Here is an 18,881-nt window from a genome sequence, read left to right as displayed (position 1 = left end):
TGGCTTACAGAGCTTCAAAACCTAGTTCTGCCTTATTCATTCTCCTGCTCGATGTGATCTCACTGCCTCACCAACAGCACAAGATTATTTTTTTTTTCCTATCAAAAAGTATAGCATTTAAAGCAAAATGTTAAGTCCTGAACAAGAGAGTACTTAGCATTCCTGGAAAAGTAAAACATATTTTGCATGTAATGCCCTACATCTTCAGTCATTTTTTTTTTTTGCTTTGTTTTTACAGCTCCATTTCTTGCGAAGTAAGAAAAGTAACAAGCTCTTGTTCAGGTGCCATACAAACACAGGCTAACTTTAAGCATCCTGCTCCTAGAAGGGCTAACCTGAAAACAGCGATTCCCTGTGCACATTTACAGAACTGGAGCATTCACTAGAGAACAGAGGAAGAGAGCACACTGTTGATGTGCAGTCAGATACTGCAACCCTAATCCATTGTCTTTGTTCTCAGACTGGCAATGGGAACAGGATGGGCTGGAGGGTGGAGAGGAAGGCATGAAGAATACTTTCACACATTGCAGAAACAGCAAACATTTTATCATGACAGAAATGTCTATATATTTTTCTGAAACTACATGCACTACAGATGCTAGAACCTCTTTTACTTACTGACTTGCAATTTTTGGGCCAGAGATTTAAGTAATTTGCCCAAAAATGAAAAGGAACTAGACAGCAGATCTGAAGACACGATCTGGATAGCCTTTGGATCCAACCATACAGTTTCTTCCTACTTTACATGCACCCTATCTATGAGGTTGCAAATGCACGCTTTAGCAAATCTGTGCTTTTCAGCATCTTCTAGCAGGAGGCTGTCCAGTAAGGGTAACAGCATGCTAATATTACTGAGGGCTACTAATAAGTAATGCTAACTTAGAAGACAAGTAAGCAAGCAATTAATCTACATTTGAACATAAAAGAATATCATTCTACTGAGCATTTTAAAATACTGTTTGAAAGCACCAAGTCAGCCAGGCCTAGTAGTAAGCAGCAATTCCATTGTGAGTCACGAAAGCATTAAGTCCCCTGCTTCCTTCTTAGATGCCAGAGTTCTGTGGTAATAGAAGTATTGAAATCTGAATGTCAAATCTCATTCAGAAACAGCGAGGTTTGACTGTTTGCCAAAAACAGGGAAGGTACTTGGCTCATTTGGTAAAAATTTGTCTTCACAAAAAAAAAAAAAAAAAAAGAAAAAAAAAGAAAGATTTTTCAAAGGTAACCCATGTCACTTTAACTTGCATATGAAACATTTAAGAAACTGGACATATAGTAATGGGCTAGTTAATTTGTTGCTGCAGACTTGATGTCTAGACAAGATAAGACATTTCAAGAATCCCTGCTCCTCATGCTCATAAGGAACAACAAAGAGATAGCCTTTTGTGTAACACTGCCAGCAAATTGCTCCAATTGTGAATTTAACACCAGGGACATATTTGTCATCACTTCCGAAAAAACACACTTCAGCACATTGCATATTAAAAGCATAAGCTGATACTTAACTATATAAAAACAGAAACTAAACAAATTAAAAAATACATTAATGTATATTGCATATCAGATGCAAAAGTATAAGTGTGTGTAATGGTTACATCAGCAACTTGTGAACACTCATTGATCTTGACTTGCCAATGTCAAATTCTCTGCTATGCTATTTTTGAGTAACCAGACCAGTCCCAACCATGCTGACAACATACACCAAATTTCAAAATTATCACTGTGGAGGAAAGAATGACATGTTCAAAAGCATAAGGAAGTGCTTACCTCTCAAGCAAACAGAGCTAATTAGCTCACTACTTTTGTTTTCAAAAGCCCTCCAAAGTTTCTGATTGCTTACAAATAGAATATCAAAAACCACATCATTTATCAAGACTCTGGACATATCAAAACATGAGACACACCAACACTGCAGAATTCTCATGTTGTACAAAAAAGCACAAAGATGGAACAGAATACAGACCAGGATGGAAGAGATCAGTTTTCCCAGTGCTTGCTGTGCAGAAGTGCCAGGAAAGGTCCTGTTGCCAGCTGCCAAGTGGCAGAGGCAGCAGGTCCCAGGACAGCTAGCTGGGGGACCTCAACCCTCTCCTGAGGGCAGTTGAGCCCACTCCAAGGGGAGCAGGTCCTGATAAGCAAGTGAGACCACCCAAAAACAGGGAACCAGAGCAAGGAGATGGGACTCTGCAGCTCAAGGATGGGGAACTGCCAAGATGAGCTGGGAGCAGAAGCCTTTGGTAGGGAAAAGAAGCACTTTGTGCAGAACAGTATACAGGACTGCAATGGCAGCTGAGCTGAGAGAGAGAACACTGAAACAATGGAAAAGCCTGTCTGAAGAAACAGCAGTCTCCCTCACTGGAAATATTCAGGACTTTACTGAGCTCTCAATGGCCCATTCCAAGGCCCTTCCAAGAGGATATCGGTCCAGGTGAGGTCCCCTGTGATTCGGTCACTAAACTGCTCATTTCAAAGAAGAGATAAGAGACTTCCAGGATCTGTGGTCCCAGTTCAGCAATGTTCTCAAGGTGCCCATGCATCTTCAACCACACCTTTTCTTCTCAATTGATTAAACAGTACCACAAGTACAGCATAAACTGTATTGAGAAGTTCATCCAAATAACTTTTAGTAAGCAGTTCACCACAGGACTGAAAATTCAGTTTCCATTCCACTCTTTGCTCCCTCTCACCTTCCTTGTTAGTACTGGAGAGCTCAAGTCATTCAGAACTCACTTAAGTTTACTTAGAGATTCTGATGATTCAAAGCCAGTGCAGCATTGTACCAAATAAGGGTGGAAGACTCGCAGCACATCGAACCATGAAAACATCGTAACAGGTTTCCTGTATTCTTTTTTTTTTTTAATTGCTGGACAAGCAATTAGTTCTGAACATCTATCAGAAAAACACATCATTTTGCAGTGTTAAGTTTAAATAATTACATATTTTTTCTACCTCCAACCTAATTCACAGTACTCCATTTTATAACAAACAAGAATTTTGTTCAGTTTAATAAAATGCACCAAAGATGCTTCCAGCATCATAAAATCTGATTTTAATTCTGTGGAAGCTGACACCTTCAATATTCAAATTGACAACGGGAGAAACCGGTTCTGTGAAATCAAAATATTTAAGTTATTCCTCAGGCTTTTCTGAATGAAGCTACTAAAAGCATTGTTTTATAGAACGTAATCTAGATTCCTCTAGAGATAAGTATCAACACTATCAAACATAATAACGTTACATCACATTGAAAACAAGATTTGTTTTTATGCCCAAATTTTCATCAGCCTTGACTATAAGCCTATCTATAGAACCTAGGGGCACACACATCTTCATGGGACATAAACCAATCGTGGTTTCAGTACCAGCAGCTAAACTTTCCCAATTGTTGTTTTCTGAAAAATCTGCTCCTGCTCTACTTTTTTCCCCACATTTTTCATTTTCCCATAGTCATAAGTTTATGTACAAGGTGTGAACACATGAACTGGTCATTGACACAAAGACAAATTGCATAATGATCCTAGTAGTTATAGCATGCTCCATCCTAGCCAGACTCACAAAACATGAAGCCATGTTCATACAAAATAATATTAAAAAAAGAGAAGAAAAAGTAATGAAAGAAAAAATACACAGAGTAGAAATTTGCTTTTCATTTATCAAGAAAAAGGAACAATTTTACAGGATAGGAAGTGGACTCTCATGCAAAAGAGCAAAAGCTACTACAACTCAGACAGAAGAAACCTAGAAAAAGCTTTGTAAGATTACCCCCAGACTACAGGACTTCTTGAAGATTATTATGAAATAATCATGAATGAGGTAAGTGATTTGTATTTCCTAGGTATCACAGGAACGCATGAAAAGATTGTAAATGCAAGTTTGAAGAAAGTCATCTCTCCTGTCTGAATTAAAAATTTTAAATGCTTCTTCCAGATTTGGGCAGAGTTGTACTGAAAAGTTAGAAAATCTCCAAACTCTACATTAACAGCAACGTAACTATGGAAAAAAATACTTCAGATGTTTACGACAAATGAAACTGAGCAGATTACCAGAGATATTTTCCCCACTGTAAAGTGATATGATAGCAAAGACTAGTAAATAAATTTCTACTGAGCTTGCTCACAGACTGGACATTACAAGAGAAGCAACACAAATCTTGTTTTGTATTCAATCTATCCCCAAGCACTCTACGTAAAAGAGAAAGAATTTCTGAAAAGAATTCCCTTCTCTCATCTTGGTATCAACACTGCAGTCTAAGAAAAATGTAAAGGCTCTTAATCCTTGAAAACAATTACGCAGGAACTGGTATTCAAAGCTGATTAAAACAACAACAGCCCGCTTCCAGTGTTCAGTCCCCAAACTGTACATATTCTAAATTAAGAAAATTTACAGAAATCATTTTCGATAATTTCACAGAAGCACAGAATGGCCAGGGTTAAAGGGATCTCAAGGATCATGAATCTCCAACCCCCCTGCCACATGCAGGGCCACCAACCTCCACACTTAACACTAGACCAGGATGCCCAGGGCCCCATCCAATCTGGCCTTGAACACCTCCAGGAATGGATGAGGCCTCCAAAACCTCTCTGGGCAGCCTGTTCCAGCACCTCACCACTCTCATGGTAAAGAACTTACTTGTTCTCATGTAAAGATATATTTTTAACTGCATTTAGAATTACCTGTTTATATTGGATTTTGGAACAGTTATTCCAAGCAGCAATCATTTTGTTGTAAAAGTACTTGATTTGGAAGGGACCATTAAAGGTCATCTAGTCCAACTCCCCTGCAGTGAACAGGGACACCTACAGCTAGATCAGGGTGCTCAGGGTCTGGTCCAGCCTGATCTTGAATGTCTCCAGGGACAGGGTACCCACCAGACCCCTGGGCAATCTGTTCCAGCTCGTCCATATCATAAGAAACTTTTTTCCTAAAACCAATCTCAATTTCCCCTATTTTTTGATGAAAACATTTCCCTTTGTCACCACAGACCCTAGCTAAACAGTCTGCCCCTTTAGACACTGAAAGGTCTCCATCAGGTCTCCCCAGAGCCTTCTCTTCTCCAAGCTGACCAGCCCCAGCTCTCTCAGCCTGTCCTCATAGGAGAGGTGCTCCACTACTTGGATCATTTTGTGGCCCTCCTCTGGACATGCTCAAACGGGCCCATACATCTCTTGCACTGAGGACTCCATATCTGGACACAGTACTCCAGGTGAGGTCTCACCAGTGCAGAGGAACAGAATCACCTCCCTCACCCTGCTGACAATGCTTCTTTTGATGCAGCCCAGGATATGGCTGGCTTTCTGGGCTGTGAGGGCACACTCATGGCTTGCATTCAGCTTGCCATGAATAATAACAGTTGTTACATTTAAGATGAAGAAGACTACAGCTAATTCCCATGTGCAGATAAATGCCATACTTCTTCAGTAGTATATCTGAATGCATCTCTGTAGACAGAGATGCCATCGCTGTATTGCCTCAACAAATTAGATTACATTAATATTATGCTCCAAGGAGGAGAAGAGAAAATAAAGATATTTATAGCAGATCAAGCCATTACACAAGCATTGTATCAGTGCCAAAAAGCCAACAGGACTCACCTGCTCTATCTCCTTGGTTTTAGTTGCAATTGCTTTTGAGCGGCAAAGATGCTGGTTATCTTCATATAATTCTGTACTGTCAGTTACATTTGTTTCTGTTTCCTCTGTTTGTTCGACATATAATGGAGCTGAAGAACCAGCCTTAAAAGAAAAGGAATTTTCAAGTTTTATAATAAAAATAAAAATGTCAAAATGTGACAGCAAAAATAAAACCCAAATATATTCGATTAAATATGACTTTGCTTATCAAGACCATTAGTGAAGCATTATTGCTACAATCTAACAGTTACAGAAATACCGATTTTATATATGTAGAAAATATGACATAAAAAAAAAAAAGTGACTCAGCCTTAATTGTAAGGACAACAATGACAGATAACCCTTATCAGCCCTTCCTCTGAGAAGAAACTTCTACAGTTGTTATTTTTAACGTCAACCAGCGAGAAATCCACAATGAAAGTGGGATTAGATTTCTGGGGAAAGATAAAGATAAAAAAATCAAAGGTAAACAGTCAATGACAAAATCAGAAAGAACTCTTGCAGCATTCAGTGCTATAGGTTAAATATTAAAGGAAAAGAGACACCTACTGTACAGCGAGAGAAAACATGCACTTAGAGGATTCCTGAAAATATCAGAAATCTTACAGAAGTACCAAAATTGTACAGGCTTCCTTCTAATATGGGAATTAAGACAGTATTCCCGCCCCAAAGAATATAGACTCCTACTTCAAGGACATCAAGCAGTCTAAACAGAAGATGGAGAAAGAAAAAAATTACTACAGTATATTTAATTGCATTATTACACAACAGATTTGTACAATATATAATAGTTTGGGAGTTGCTTTTTTGTTTTTTTTTGTAATAAGACTTGAGAATTTGGAGTAGATGCATAAAAATGTTTTTAACTGCTCAAAAATAAAGAACTGGAGAAACTTAAGGCTTAATTAATGTGTAAGAGAAAAGCATTAGGAATAAAAAAAAAAGTTGAAGCAGTCCTATAAATATCTGCTTAAAACTCAGAATCGATATAAACCATTAACACCACACGTGGAATCTCTTTATTGCAGTAGATCAAGAAATGCCTGAGAAAGAGTAGAGGATGTTAAGAACTTCAGCATAACACAAAGTCCAACCATTATGTAAGATAAACAAACTGCAAAAAAAATATCAAGCTGCAGCAACTCAGACACGACAGCCTATCAGTCAAGGCCAGAACTATCCTTTCTTCTAGGATTCAGAATGAAATATCTCACCGCCTTCATTAGCAAGCCCACAGAACACTTTTTCAGTCAGTAAATCATCTCAGACTCTGTCACAACAGCTGCTGTTTCATTATGAACCTTTCTCCCACTGCAATGTCCTCTAAGGCAGAATCAATTTCACCACATGGTCCATTCTGTTCTTTCCTCCACTACATTGCCTTCCCCTCATCAAGAAAAGGAGTGACGTTTCTCTTCAGTGTTGCTCTCCTGAATCTCTCTACAAATAGAACTGTCCATGCATGTATCTCCATATGGCATCCATGCTAGGATCCTTTTTTCTTCACTCCACCATATATGCTTTTTTATTATTATTATTTTAATTTTGATTTTTTTCTGTTTTTAGTTTCTTTTTCCTGGAAGGAAATGAACAGCTCTTTTATCCAATCCTCCCATCCAGTACCAAGAAGTTGTTGACGCAGTCAGCCATTAGACCAATGGACATGATTTGAGAGCTCAGATCAATGTGGATCCAGCCTAAATCTAGCTCTTAGTTTCCCCAAGGGTGAAGTACAAAAAGGAAATTCAGTGCTTCCCAAGACATTTATTTTCCATCTTACCATTTACAAAAAGCCTGCCCATTAACTATAAAGTTGATGAGAAGGAATGCTGAAATGATTGCAGGATTAAACCAGGCTACTTTATGAAAGACATTACACGACTTTTATTTGTGTCAAATCAAAGGAGGTAGACGCTAGTTAAAACACATCATGCTTAATAGAGCCTTGTTGCCTTCTGTTAGTCAGAAATTACTGTCTATCAATCTCATTAGCCTTAGTTAGTTGACTATGAAAATCCTGCCCGTCACATAGTATGTGACTAAAAGACAAAAGACATAAAAACGTATGTCAATTTGTTCAGGGCAGAAAGACAGGAAAGCCTCAGAAGTGATTAAATTGTCTCAGGTGACAAGGGCTCTCTCAGAAGCCTCATTCCTTTCCCAATAGGCGCCGGGCTGAGTGCTCAGGTGGTCTCAGAATTGACATCAGCAATCCCTACTAACTTTCTACAGTCAATCAAGTAGATCCCGTAGCTGCAATGACACAGGATCCACATCTGACTTACTCAAGAGCAAGAGGTTTGTAAGCTCCTTGCCAATCTTGCCACATGATCGCTTGCCAAATTAACTGCAGTAACAAAATAAACAACTTAGCTTTCTCAAGAGGTTATTAACAAGCACTTGCCTGCTGTGCCAGTAGAGCAGTAAAAAATGACCACTATGATCACACTTCAATATAGCGAGAGGCAAAAGACAAGGAGGAGAAGAGCAGATAGCTATAGATTGACAATTAATTAATGTTGAGTATTAATGAAACAAAAGATCTGGGAAAACAATTAAACCAGTCAGACAATCAACAACAATAGCAAGGATAAAAGCCTGATATTTAAGATGAAGAAGGACTGCTCCTAAAAGGGAATAAAAGACGTGGCAGACTGCCATGGCATGGATCTAAATTCAGTTAAACAGAGTTTCTCTTCTGATCTGAGGTTTTACATAAACACTTACATTTTAATTCAGTAGAGTCTCTAGCTAATTTTAGGGACCTCAGTAGGCAAAGCAACTTACACCAGTGCAAGAAAGTTCCTTGGAGAAACTCGAGCAGAGATGGAGCCTTATTTTGTCAACTGTAGTTCAGCATAAATTCAAGGCATACTAACAAAACCCACTATTTATATGTTTTGTTTATTTGTTTGTTTTTAACAACAAAAAAACCCACAAACACATGGCTTTAGTCGCTCTCTCTCACTTTCAACAAACATTTAATAGCACAGGCAGACAAAGCCAGAGGTGATTTATAAGATGCATCTTTCAGGAATGCCAAAAACCAGGAGGTTACTGTTGTAACACTTCAAAATAAATCAGTTAATACTTCTGTCTTACCTCATACTCTGTTCTTTCCAATAAATTGTTTTCATCCTTTTCTAACTTCTCAGCTGCCCATTTGCTTGCAGCTTCTGCGAGTTCCTTTTCTGACAGTCTGTTGCTCTTCTCCATAGCCTGAAAAAAAAACAAAACAAAACACATTACAGCGAAGGCTCCAACATGAAATATACTTCCATGTGCAAAGTCATCTTCTAAATTAAAATAAATAGTTATTCAGCTCCCCAAAGCATTTTGAAATGGCAAATAAGGAAGCTGAAAATGTTGTTTGTTGACTTGTTAAAAGAAAAACAGATAAATAAAAATCAGTGAATTCCAGGAAAATGTTAAAATGCACCATACTTTCAGAATCAACACTGTTGTTCTGTCATTTTTTTCAAATTCAGAGGACAAATAACCAAAAAATTATTTGACACCAGTTGAGTTCAAAGACAGTTGGATCAAATGGACACTACAGAAAAATCAGACAAGTATGGATTGATTTAGTAACACAATATAGCTTTTAGCCATGAAAGGTTGCAACAAATTAAAACTGAACTATTCAACTCTGTATATGGAACAAAACCTAGGCTAATTAGGAACAGAAAGTTCATGCATTTCAACTAAGTTTAATTCAGCTAAGTTAGCTGAATTAAAATTAATAATTTCGTACTTGGCTGAAATGATGATCACTAGTAACAGAATCATTCACAGGGAAATGGTCTTATAAATAGTATTCACAATATGATTTCTTTGAACATTATTTGTATATATATGTATTAGAGCAGACAAGATAATGGCAAATGTCCATGTATTAAAAGCAGTTTAGAAATAACTAATTTTAAAGATCTTGTTACCTCTATGTGAGAATTTTGTGCCACTGCCTCTGTAGAATCTATCCATCTATCCAAGAACTTATACAACTCTAGCATTAAGACCTGTCACAGATGGATATCAAAGAAAGATACAACTGCCCGAAAAACGTTGCCACAAGTTCCCAGTTGTTCCACTGGGAAGGAAAATGCACAACAAAACAACCCTCCCACACACACTTTATCATTTTTTCCAAATTACATAAATGGTCAGAGGAAGCACATACTCAGTAGTTCCTTAAAGGACTGTGTGTCATAAAGACACAGCATTTAACTAAATCCAGAAAATAAGTGGAATATAATGTTTATCTGAGCAGGAATCCCTCCTTATTATTCTGTAATTTAAAACAATAGAAATTAGCGAAGTCCAGAGGTTGCAAAGATTAAAAGAAGTCCAAAGTACAGATAAGGTACTATGAGGGTTCCTAAGAGAAATGGGCAATATAATTCCAAGAATAAATTAGCCCAGCTACCTTTCCAAACTACACAATTACTCATACACTTCCCCCACTACTAACTATCAGCAGCCAATTTTTTTCTCCTCTGCTCTTATTCCCCAAGGCACACACAACTTTTACCCACAACCTGGCTTTCCTAGCTGCCAGAAAATCTTGTATCACAAATTTCTCCTAGTCCCCAAAAGTAGCTCTGGCCAATACAACCAAAAAGAAAGGACCAATATCTCTGTCACCAATCGTTATCTTTGCATGAAATGAAGATAAATAAAGTCTCATATGACTTACAATATTCCACAAGCCATAAGCATCAACTAATTACTCTAGTACTTAATGTAGTAGAGGGGAAAAAAAAAAAACAAACAAAAAACCACCTGTTCAACTTATTCTGACTAAATTATTCAGACTGCATGGCAATAAAATACACATTAAAAATTCTGAATGCATTTTATGTATTAAGTAATAGGTTTTCCACAGATACACTACACTACAATATAAGAGAAAATTAAAAGAACAGGGTCACGTTTTTAGAGAAAAACATGAAGAGAAGCAAGAAGTTAACTGCTTAGTGGCAAACTTTTTTTGTACTCTAAGCAAAGGTGTCTTCACATTTTTTTTCTTGGGCATAATGTAAGAACAGCAAAAACCTGTCAGTTTTCTGCTATCTTTGCTGGGAAATCTTCCTTGTCTCACACATCTGCTCTTTGCTTTAATTATATTGCACACAACCTCCAAGGCTTGTAGTCCAGACACATATTAAACAAAAACACAAAAGATGTCATGCAGTAGTCAATTAAACAGGTGGTTAAGATCTGATAACACCAACCTGTATTAATTCACATGCATGAATATGCAAAAAAAAGAAATCATAAACGAGATTAAAAAAATACCTTTTCAGATTTGCATGTAGTTACTGAGCTGAAAAGAGATATTGCTATGGAAGCAATACAAGTATTTCATAGTTAAATTATTACTTAGAGCACTGAAAATTATCTCCTTTGATCTATAAAACAAAGCATATGACTGTGATTTCACAAGCCTGAATAGATTGCAAGACCCAGACCCTAGTGATGTTTATCATGTTTTGCCACAACTTTTTTGGTTGTTATTTCCAAGTTAGTGAAGAGCTATAACTTAACTGGTTAGTGGAATGCAGCCATCACCCCTAAGAGGCTCCACTGATAGAAAACAGTAAATTATTGATATATCTGGTGCTTGAAAGAGACAAGCAATATAACGTCACTGAAGCAATTCTGTTTCTGCAGCTGATGTACACCCAATAAATATTTGTGTTCTCTGAAAAGTTTCAAATGGAAACTTTTACTTTGTGTAGTTAATATCAAGTAGGTATAAGCCAAGCTCTGGCAAAAATAAAATCAATGCAGAACACATCAGGCCTGATAGGAGAGGAAAGCAATATGGTTAAATACCTATAGTTCAAGTTCACATTGCATCTATATACTGTAGCAAAAGATTTTGCAATATCTCATTGTTCTCTTTGTCCTATTAAGGACTTGATATTAAGCTGCAGCACATTAAGTCTGCAAGCAAAATAAGCGAACTAATTACAAAGTTGCTTTTATAATCCAAATCAGCGCAACTTCTGCCTAGTAGCTTTTATCTTACTTTCCTTATTTACATCACCGAAAATACAGTACTTACCTCCCCCCTTAAGGATAATGGCAATTAACTAGTGCCTAGCACAGCAATTCTAAAAGAGCTGTACATGGAATAAGTACTTAGAATGACATAACACAACCAAAGCTTGATTATTTTTTTTTACCCACTTAATTATTTCCTTCAGTCTCACTTTCTCACAAGAATACCTTTCTTTCTTTGTTGTTTTTTTCCTTTTTTGTTTGTTGTTTGTTTGTTTCCCCCCAAGCATTCCACTATTTTTATTACAAAGACTTCCAGAACTAGGCTACTACTGCTTAGGGAAATGCTACTTTTTAAGAGAACCTTACTCAGAATATATTGCAGTGTTTCTTTATTCTTCATTAAAGTAATTCTCAAAAAAAAAAGAAAAAATAAAAAAAAAAAAGGGGGAAAATATTCCAGTAGAAGTGTTGAATTTAACCTCAAGTATAATTTTCAAGCAAGCAGTCTGTGGTGTGAAAATGCTTTTATTGCCACAAGACAGCCAGCACAACACTGAATGCTGATTGTTCATTAGTGTTTATTAGTTTGTCTCTTTAATTAATTAGCAAGACTGTAGTTGGTGCTCAGACTACAAGTTTTTTTTTTATGGGAAATTAAACCACATTATTTAGAAGGTAAAAAGGAATTTACTAAGCTGCTTTGCAATGTGGCACTGCTCCCAGTGAAACACTATCATTCTTTTCACGTTCTCCAGCAGCCCTCTCCAAAGCCAAAGCTGCTTTTCACATGACCTTCCCCATTTGTCAGACACTTCAGCTCGCTTTTTCCAGATCCAGTCATAGATTAAGCATCACTCAAGGATGGAGTTCAGTTCAAGTACAGGTGTGTCTATTCATCTATTGTCCCTAAAAACTGCTTACTTAACTTTATCATGGAATCACCAAGGTTGGAAAAGACCTACAAGATTATCCAGTTCAACCATCCACCTATCACCAATATCTCCCCACTAAACCATGCATCTTAGCACAACATCTAAACATTTCTTGAACAAATATCCTTGCCATTCCTTTTCTAGCACACTCTGGACTTCAGATAATAACAATTTAAAGTCTGTGCAAAATGCCCTATCTCAAACAGGACAGTGACTACAGAATAAAGGACTATTTGTATCATCATCAGATATACAACATTAACAGCACCTTCCTGCTCAGTAAGGGAAAACCAGCTTCTGCTGGGTTGTAGAGCAACATAAGATACTCTGCCCTTAACAGCTGCATACAGTGTCTCCTTCCAGGTGATGCAAAACATACATATATCCAATAATGTGCAATCTGAAGCCACAGTGAGAAGTGCTTGAAAAGCAAAATTCACCTTTGATGTGGGTAGTGCTGTGGAGCCCGATGGTGATGCATCTCTTGATGTTTTCGACGACTGAACTGAAGTCCTCTCTTTACCTATAATTTTAAAAATATTAAGACTTGCAAAATTACAGTAAGCACATATCTTGCAAATATATTTATCGGCTTTAATATCTCGCAGGAAAACTGTAATGAAATTTGCTCAGCTCATGAAATCTACAGCCTCCACTATCTGATAAATCTTGGTAACATTCCTTTCTCTTTACAAAGAGAGATAGTTATTATACATGGCATATTTAGGAAAACTCCACTGCTCAGTATTTAACTGAAGAGCATGTCAATATGACTTGGTGAGATGATGTGGTTTTACTCTCTAATGTTCCTGTTATAAACTTAACATTAACAGGTGAAATTAAAAATTCCTTTATTTCTATTAGCCATCAATCCAACACTCCAAAAAAACAGACAGTGTAGGAACTAGTTCAGCAGGTCGCAGTATGTTGGAAAGTTTTGCAGGGGGAAAGTCTTACATTCCACGAACCACAGGTTAGATTCTCTTTGTATTATCAGGGATTTTCTTGTAAGCATTCAAATCAGCCAAACAATAATTCAAATTCACTGGCTAATCACAGTCCATGCACAGCCTTGCCAAAGACTGGCTCCTGGAGCCTGCAGCAGCAGAACCAGTTGCAGTGCACATTGCTAGCTCTCAATCTGTGGTCTATGAATTACATCTAAGCGATCTGCAAAAAGTAATTATGAAAAACACAGTGGTTGTCAGTAAGCCTACATTTACCAAACTATTCACGTTCACTGGAAATTACTTGACTATTCACAAAAGGAAAATAAAGCAGACTTATCTGGGCTTCAATTAAGCTTGTATCAGCTCACTTAAGAAAGGGATGAATTAAAAACAAGTCTACCAAGCACTTATAGAAATCTGGATACAAATTATTTCAGGATAATTTTTTGGAAAACCAACATGGTTTTAAATTAATGAGACCAAGCTTAATGCAAAATCTCAATCCTAACAGCCACGCTACTTTTACTCAATGCTATAAAATAAGACTACTTAAGTGCTGTGCATTTTCAAATGCAACTACCTATAAAAACAGAAGGAAAATTCTATGCAAAGTGCATACTTTTCACAATAGGAAATGTTTAGGAAAGGTTTGAGAAGCTGGTCTTCTATTGTTTGCCACATTTTCATACCAAGTATGTAGTATGGAGAGTTAACACAAAGCAAAGATCAAACTGTCTCTCAGAGACAAGTGAGTTACAAGTACAATGATGAAGACCTACTAATGCAAAAATCTTCACAGCTACTGATAGCTCTTTCTAAAACATTACTGAAAATAGCTAGAGAAATTACTTTGACAAAATAAACGTTTTAAACCTCACTTGATTCCTTGATTTTAAAACATTGCTAAATGGAAAACGCGTAAAAACAAAACAAGCAGCCATACAAGCAGAAGATGAACTACAAATTACCTTTAATCATGAAACATTAAATTATGAAAAGAACAATGAAAGCAAAAGCCATGAAAAAAAGCTCCTATAAATGCAACACGTGTGACAAATCTAAAAAATGAAGATAAAATTGACATCTTCAATCTGCCACACTCCATAAAGCAGTGTCTCTCTGACATCACCAAGTAACACAGAAGTTTTGCTCCTTTGATACCTGCTCTTCAGCCTCATGACAAGCCACCACCTTTAAAAAAAAAAATACACTAAGTATTTTAACTCTGCCTTCTACAAACCTCCTTAATCACAATGGAGTCCTTAAAGATTACCTGAGTTGAGTAGTGTGTGGGAACTGCTGAGTCACGGCCTGAACCTCTGATTGATCACCTGAGGTGAGCCATGAGTCAGCCAGAGGAGCACAGCTGAAGGCAATTCACCTGTGCTGCTGGAAGGGGTGGAGCCAGGCTGCACCTCTCCTAGACCTATTGAAGAGCTGGCTACCAGAGGGGAAGGATCTCTTCTGGAGATCTGCTGTGATGGAGTTTTGTAAGCGAGCCCAGGATATGGATAAGTTTTCTATCCTCTTTTTGTTACCATAATCTGCTTTGCCTAACTCTCTTGTTTATTTTGAAATTATAACATCTTAATATTCATTGATTGTACAAGTAGATTGTAAGTTTGTGGTTGAACAGGTTGAATTATCTGAGGGTGGCAGTAAATTATTCAAAATTAAGAAGGGAGAAACTGAATTTGAAGATCTTGGTAAGAGGCCCATCATTCTGAACGTGTAACTATTCAGAACCCACAAATCCTAACTGTACAATTATCTAATGTAACTACAAAACTGAATATGCTACTTGCATTCTTGCATTTCCTTGGCACACCACGCTACAGATCCCTGAGTGGACTGGCCTGGCCAAGGAATACCATCCTACTCCCTACATGCTCACACAGCTTCACTATATGCCTTGCCATACGCCCTTTCTGTCCCTTTGTTCTAAGCTTCCCTCTTTCCCTAGTTTTGGTTGCTAGAATCTTGCATTTGGCCCGGGTTTTGAAGAGCTGGATGGCATGGGATATTCTTCCTGCAAGGAAGACCTCAGGCCAAACTGATTCAGACAGCATGATTGTAAGCAGCATTACAAAATTTAAAAGGATACATAACATGTTGGAAAAAAAACCATTGAACTTCAGACTAAAACTCACTGCTGACACGCACAACAGGCCCCATTTTATGTCCCTTTTAAATATGTAATACATGATTTTACCTAAGACAAATAATATTCAAACAGTATTCTCAAAGTTTTATTTAAGCCATTTATGCCTCACAAATGGACCAGTTTAATTCAGTCATCCATAGAACAGCTCAAAAGTACTATTTTGGGAGGAACAAGCAGTTTATTAACAAACAGTCCAGTGTAAAAGCCATCTGGTCTCTTCAAACTGATTTTAAAAAAAAATGGGAGAAAGGTGTTTAACCATGGAATTGAAAATAAATCTCCAAAGCCACAGACCTAAATATAACCATGTCTCCTGACTGGTGTCTATTCTAGTTTCTGAAGATGTCTGCTTCAAATTCGCCACCCTCACTGCTGTTTGAGTAATTTTGCCAATACATTACAAATGTGATAGAAGTCAGCTCAAAATCCCATAGACATTCCAAAGCTTTATATTGTTTTCACAAGCTTTTTTTTCCTGTTCCTACAGACTGTGATCTACACATCTACAACTCTCCTGCAAGTATAATTACCATATTCTTCCCTTCCTCTCCTCTACTCACAGGAATCTGTATTCACTGAGTATTGCTCCTCAATGTTTAAATACCTACATTTACCAGTTAGAAAGGCAATTTGTATTCTACTACTGACTAAAATAATTCCTCACTATTTAAACAATGTAAACTGAACTCCACAAGAACATTTTTGGCAAGTGGTGCTACATCAGTCTAGTGTGCCACATATTGATGAAATAAAAAATCCAATTAATTTTAAAAAATACTGCCAAAATGGACAGTAGGTTTGTACAGCCCCCTGGAAAACATCTGCAAAACGGAAACTCAACTGTGATTGATTTACATAAGCTAAACAAATAGCAGTAGTTGAGGTTGTAGCACACTAAAAAAAAGCATTACAAATTATTTTAAAATATTTCAGGTTTTCATGTTTAAACAGATAAATCATTACATTATTCATGAAGCTTTCAAAAGCTGAGCTTTTAAAAATCGGGACATATACTGTTTATTCTCAACTGAGATTTGAGAGAATCTGGCATTGAGATGAAATTGCTGCCAAAAAAAAAAAAAAGCCCAACAACCAGCATCAAAGCCCTAATAACACAGTTGAAAGAACGTTTTCAGAGAAATAAACAAGTAACAGCATGCACCTTAATTTCCCCAAATGTTTTAATCCCCCTTTTTCTCTGGTTGCAGGAATAAAAGCCTTCATCTGTTATAAGATGACTGCCAAATTTCTTCTAAAGGAATCCAGTGAACGGCTAAGCAAGCAACAGAAGCATTTGATGCTAAAAGGAAAATAAATACTGGGAAAAATCTGCAGCAGAGCACTGTCATCAGCCTAGAGCTGCCATCAAAAAAACACCTACTGTCTCCCATGTGAAATACACAGGGGAGCGAAGTGTACAGTGCAACAGCCAAAGAGCAGACAACACGTAACCTGTCTAGTTTTCTCATTGTAAAAGAGAATATGTAGAGATAGAGGTCTTATAAGGAGTCGCAGTTTCATCTCTCTAACCAGTTCTCATTAATCCAGCATTACCTTGCTGAGAAGAAATATTTCTTTTATGTAAAGATGACATACTTCTGCTATGCTGGGACTGGTGGAAAGGATAGGCTTTGCTTCTTTCAGGAGAGTAGCTTCTGCTGCTCACACTAGAGCCAGATCTGCTGTGCGGAGAATCCCTTCGGCTCACTGGTGATTCCCTGAAGAAAGGAGAGTCTCTCTTATGAGGGGATCGCTCTCTCATATAATGAGAGGGATGGAAGCTTTTTCTCCTGAAGCCATCTCTGACCTTCCTTTGAAGACAACAAAAAAAGTAAAAATTACTTTGTTACCCTTCTACTGTTTACCTGGTAAACTGTATTACCCAGGTAATACAGGGGCAATATTTTATGTCTGATAAATACAGTAAGTTGCAATGAATACAGAGCAAGCAGAAACAGTTGGGGAAAGATTTCATTCAATTACTTCATAGCTAGAAGCTAACTTCCATTCTCTTACTTTCTAATTCATCTAAAATAGAAGATAAAGAGACACTGGAGAAATTGAGACTCACATTTTATTTTCTTCAGATTCATTCCACTCTAGCTTACCTGGAAACAAAGTCCTATTAGCACAACAGGTGAAATGCATTCCCAAATATTGCTCACACTATTTCAATGTATTTTCATTTATCTTACCCTTATTTTTATGGGACTATCTTTCACAGACCTTACTCTGGGAAATATTATTGAGAGATTTCAGATCCATTTCAGATTTATATCCAGCAAGGACAAAGAAAACTGTAGAACATCTCACCTCATGCTTATGTACTCACTCAGAGCCAAACCCTGGATGAAAAATATTTATATTTATTCCTACTAAAATTCTGCCCATTCAATGCAAAATATTTACACTTAATGCTTCTGTAAAATACCACCAGCACATTCAGCATAACATGAAACTGATATGATCTGAATCTATAATGAAGTAAGCATAAAAAATTCTTATTGAATGTATCTATTTTTGCCCCAGATCGTAACCAAAACATACTGGTTACCTGCTCATTATGTTTATGTGTTATTTATGTAAATACATATATATTTATGTAAAAAAATATATATAATATACATGTAATAAAAAAATATCAAATTGAACTTCCTTTACTGAATCTTGAATTTAAACATGCAAGCAAACATTTACTGAATCTAGAGCTGTGACATTTGCTTCAGTCAGAAGGCATCTAGTGAAGAGAAACAAGTACCTCTCAGCTCCTCTGACAATCACAGTATTGCTAAATGACAATAAAGGCTTCGTATAATACAGAGGAAGCCAGAATGCACCTTTCTCAATGCTTTTCTCTCCCATTTCTAATTGTAGTCCACTATTTTAAATAGGAGAATGTCTCACAAAGACAAGTAAAGACCTGGTGGTCTCATTTAGCACAGTGCAGTTATAGCTAATTTTATGCTGGTGAAGAAAAGGAAAAAAGCCCTCTAGCGTACAATTCCTACAGTGTGTAACAGACACATATTTGTGGTGGCTAACAAAGGACTTCAGTGTGCCAAAGCTGTTTTGGACTACTGAAACAACACAGGTAGCACTGAAGTAATAATGCAAGCCCTTAGGGCCACTTACACAAACACGTTTTATACAGTGCTGATTTACTTTTTGCATGGAAAGTACATCTACATGAGTGCCT

The 18,881-nt window shown here is 37.1% G+C and overlaps 1 protein-coding gene across 5 annotated transcripts in view; it reads right to left on the bottom strand.

Moving 5' to 3' along the window:
* The window catches only part of PPHLN1 (periphilin 1), a 68,847-nt gene that overhangs the window by 21,946 nt on the left and 28,020 nt on the right, over window positions 1-18,881 (bottom strand). For 3 of the 5 annotated variants that reach the window (XM_042872459.1, XM_042872463.1, XM_042872464.1), the window contains 4 exons: window positions 17,240-17,496; window positions 13,012-13,094; window positions 8,733-8,849; window positions 5,592-5,732 (listed from right to left, as the gene is read on the bottom strand). In XM_042872459.1, the coding sequence (XP_042728393.1) occupies window positions 5,592-5,732; window positions 8,733-8,849; window positions 13,012-13,094; window positions 17,240-17,496 (598 nt within the window). The remainder of the gene's footprint in view (window positions 1-5,591; window positions 5,733-8,732; window positions 8,850-13,011; window positions 13,095-17,239; window positions 17,497-18,881) is intronic. The other 2 variants (XM_042872460.1, XM_042872461.1) reach the window with 2 other exon arrangements.

Source organism: Lagopus leucura, unplaced genomic scaffold (genome assembly GCF_019238085.1).
Source record: "Lagopus leucura isolate 7727_CA_CO unplaced genomic scaffold, USGS_WTPT01 Super-Scaffold_100008, whole genome shotgun sequence".
NCBI lineage: Eukaryota > Metazoa > Chordata > Aves > Galliformes > Phasianidae > Lagopus > Lagopus leucura.
This window is presented reverse-complemented; position numbering and strand designations above follow the sequence as displayed.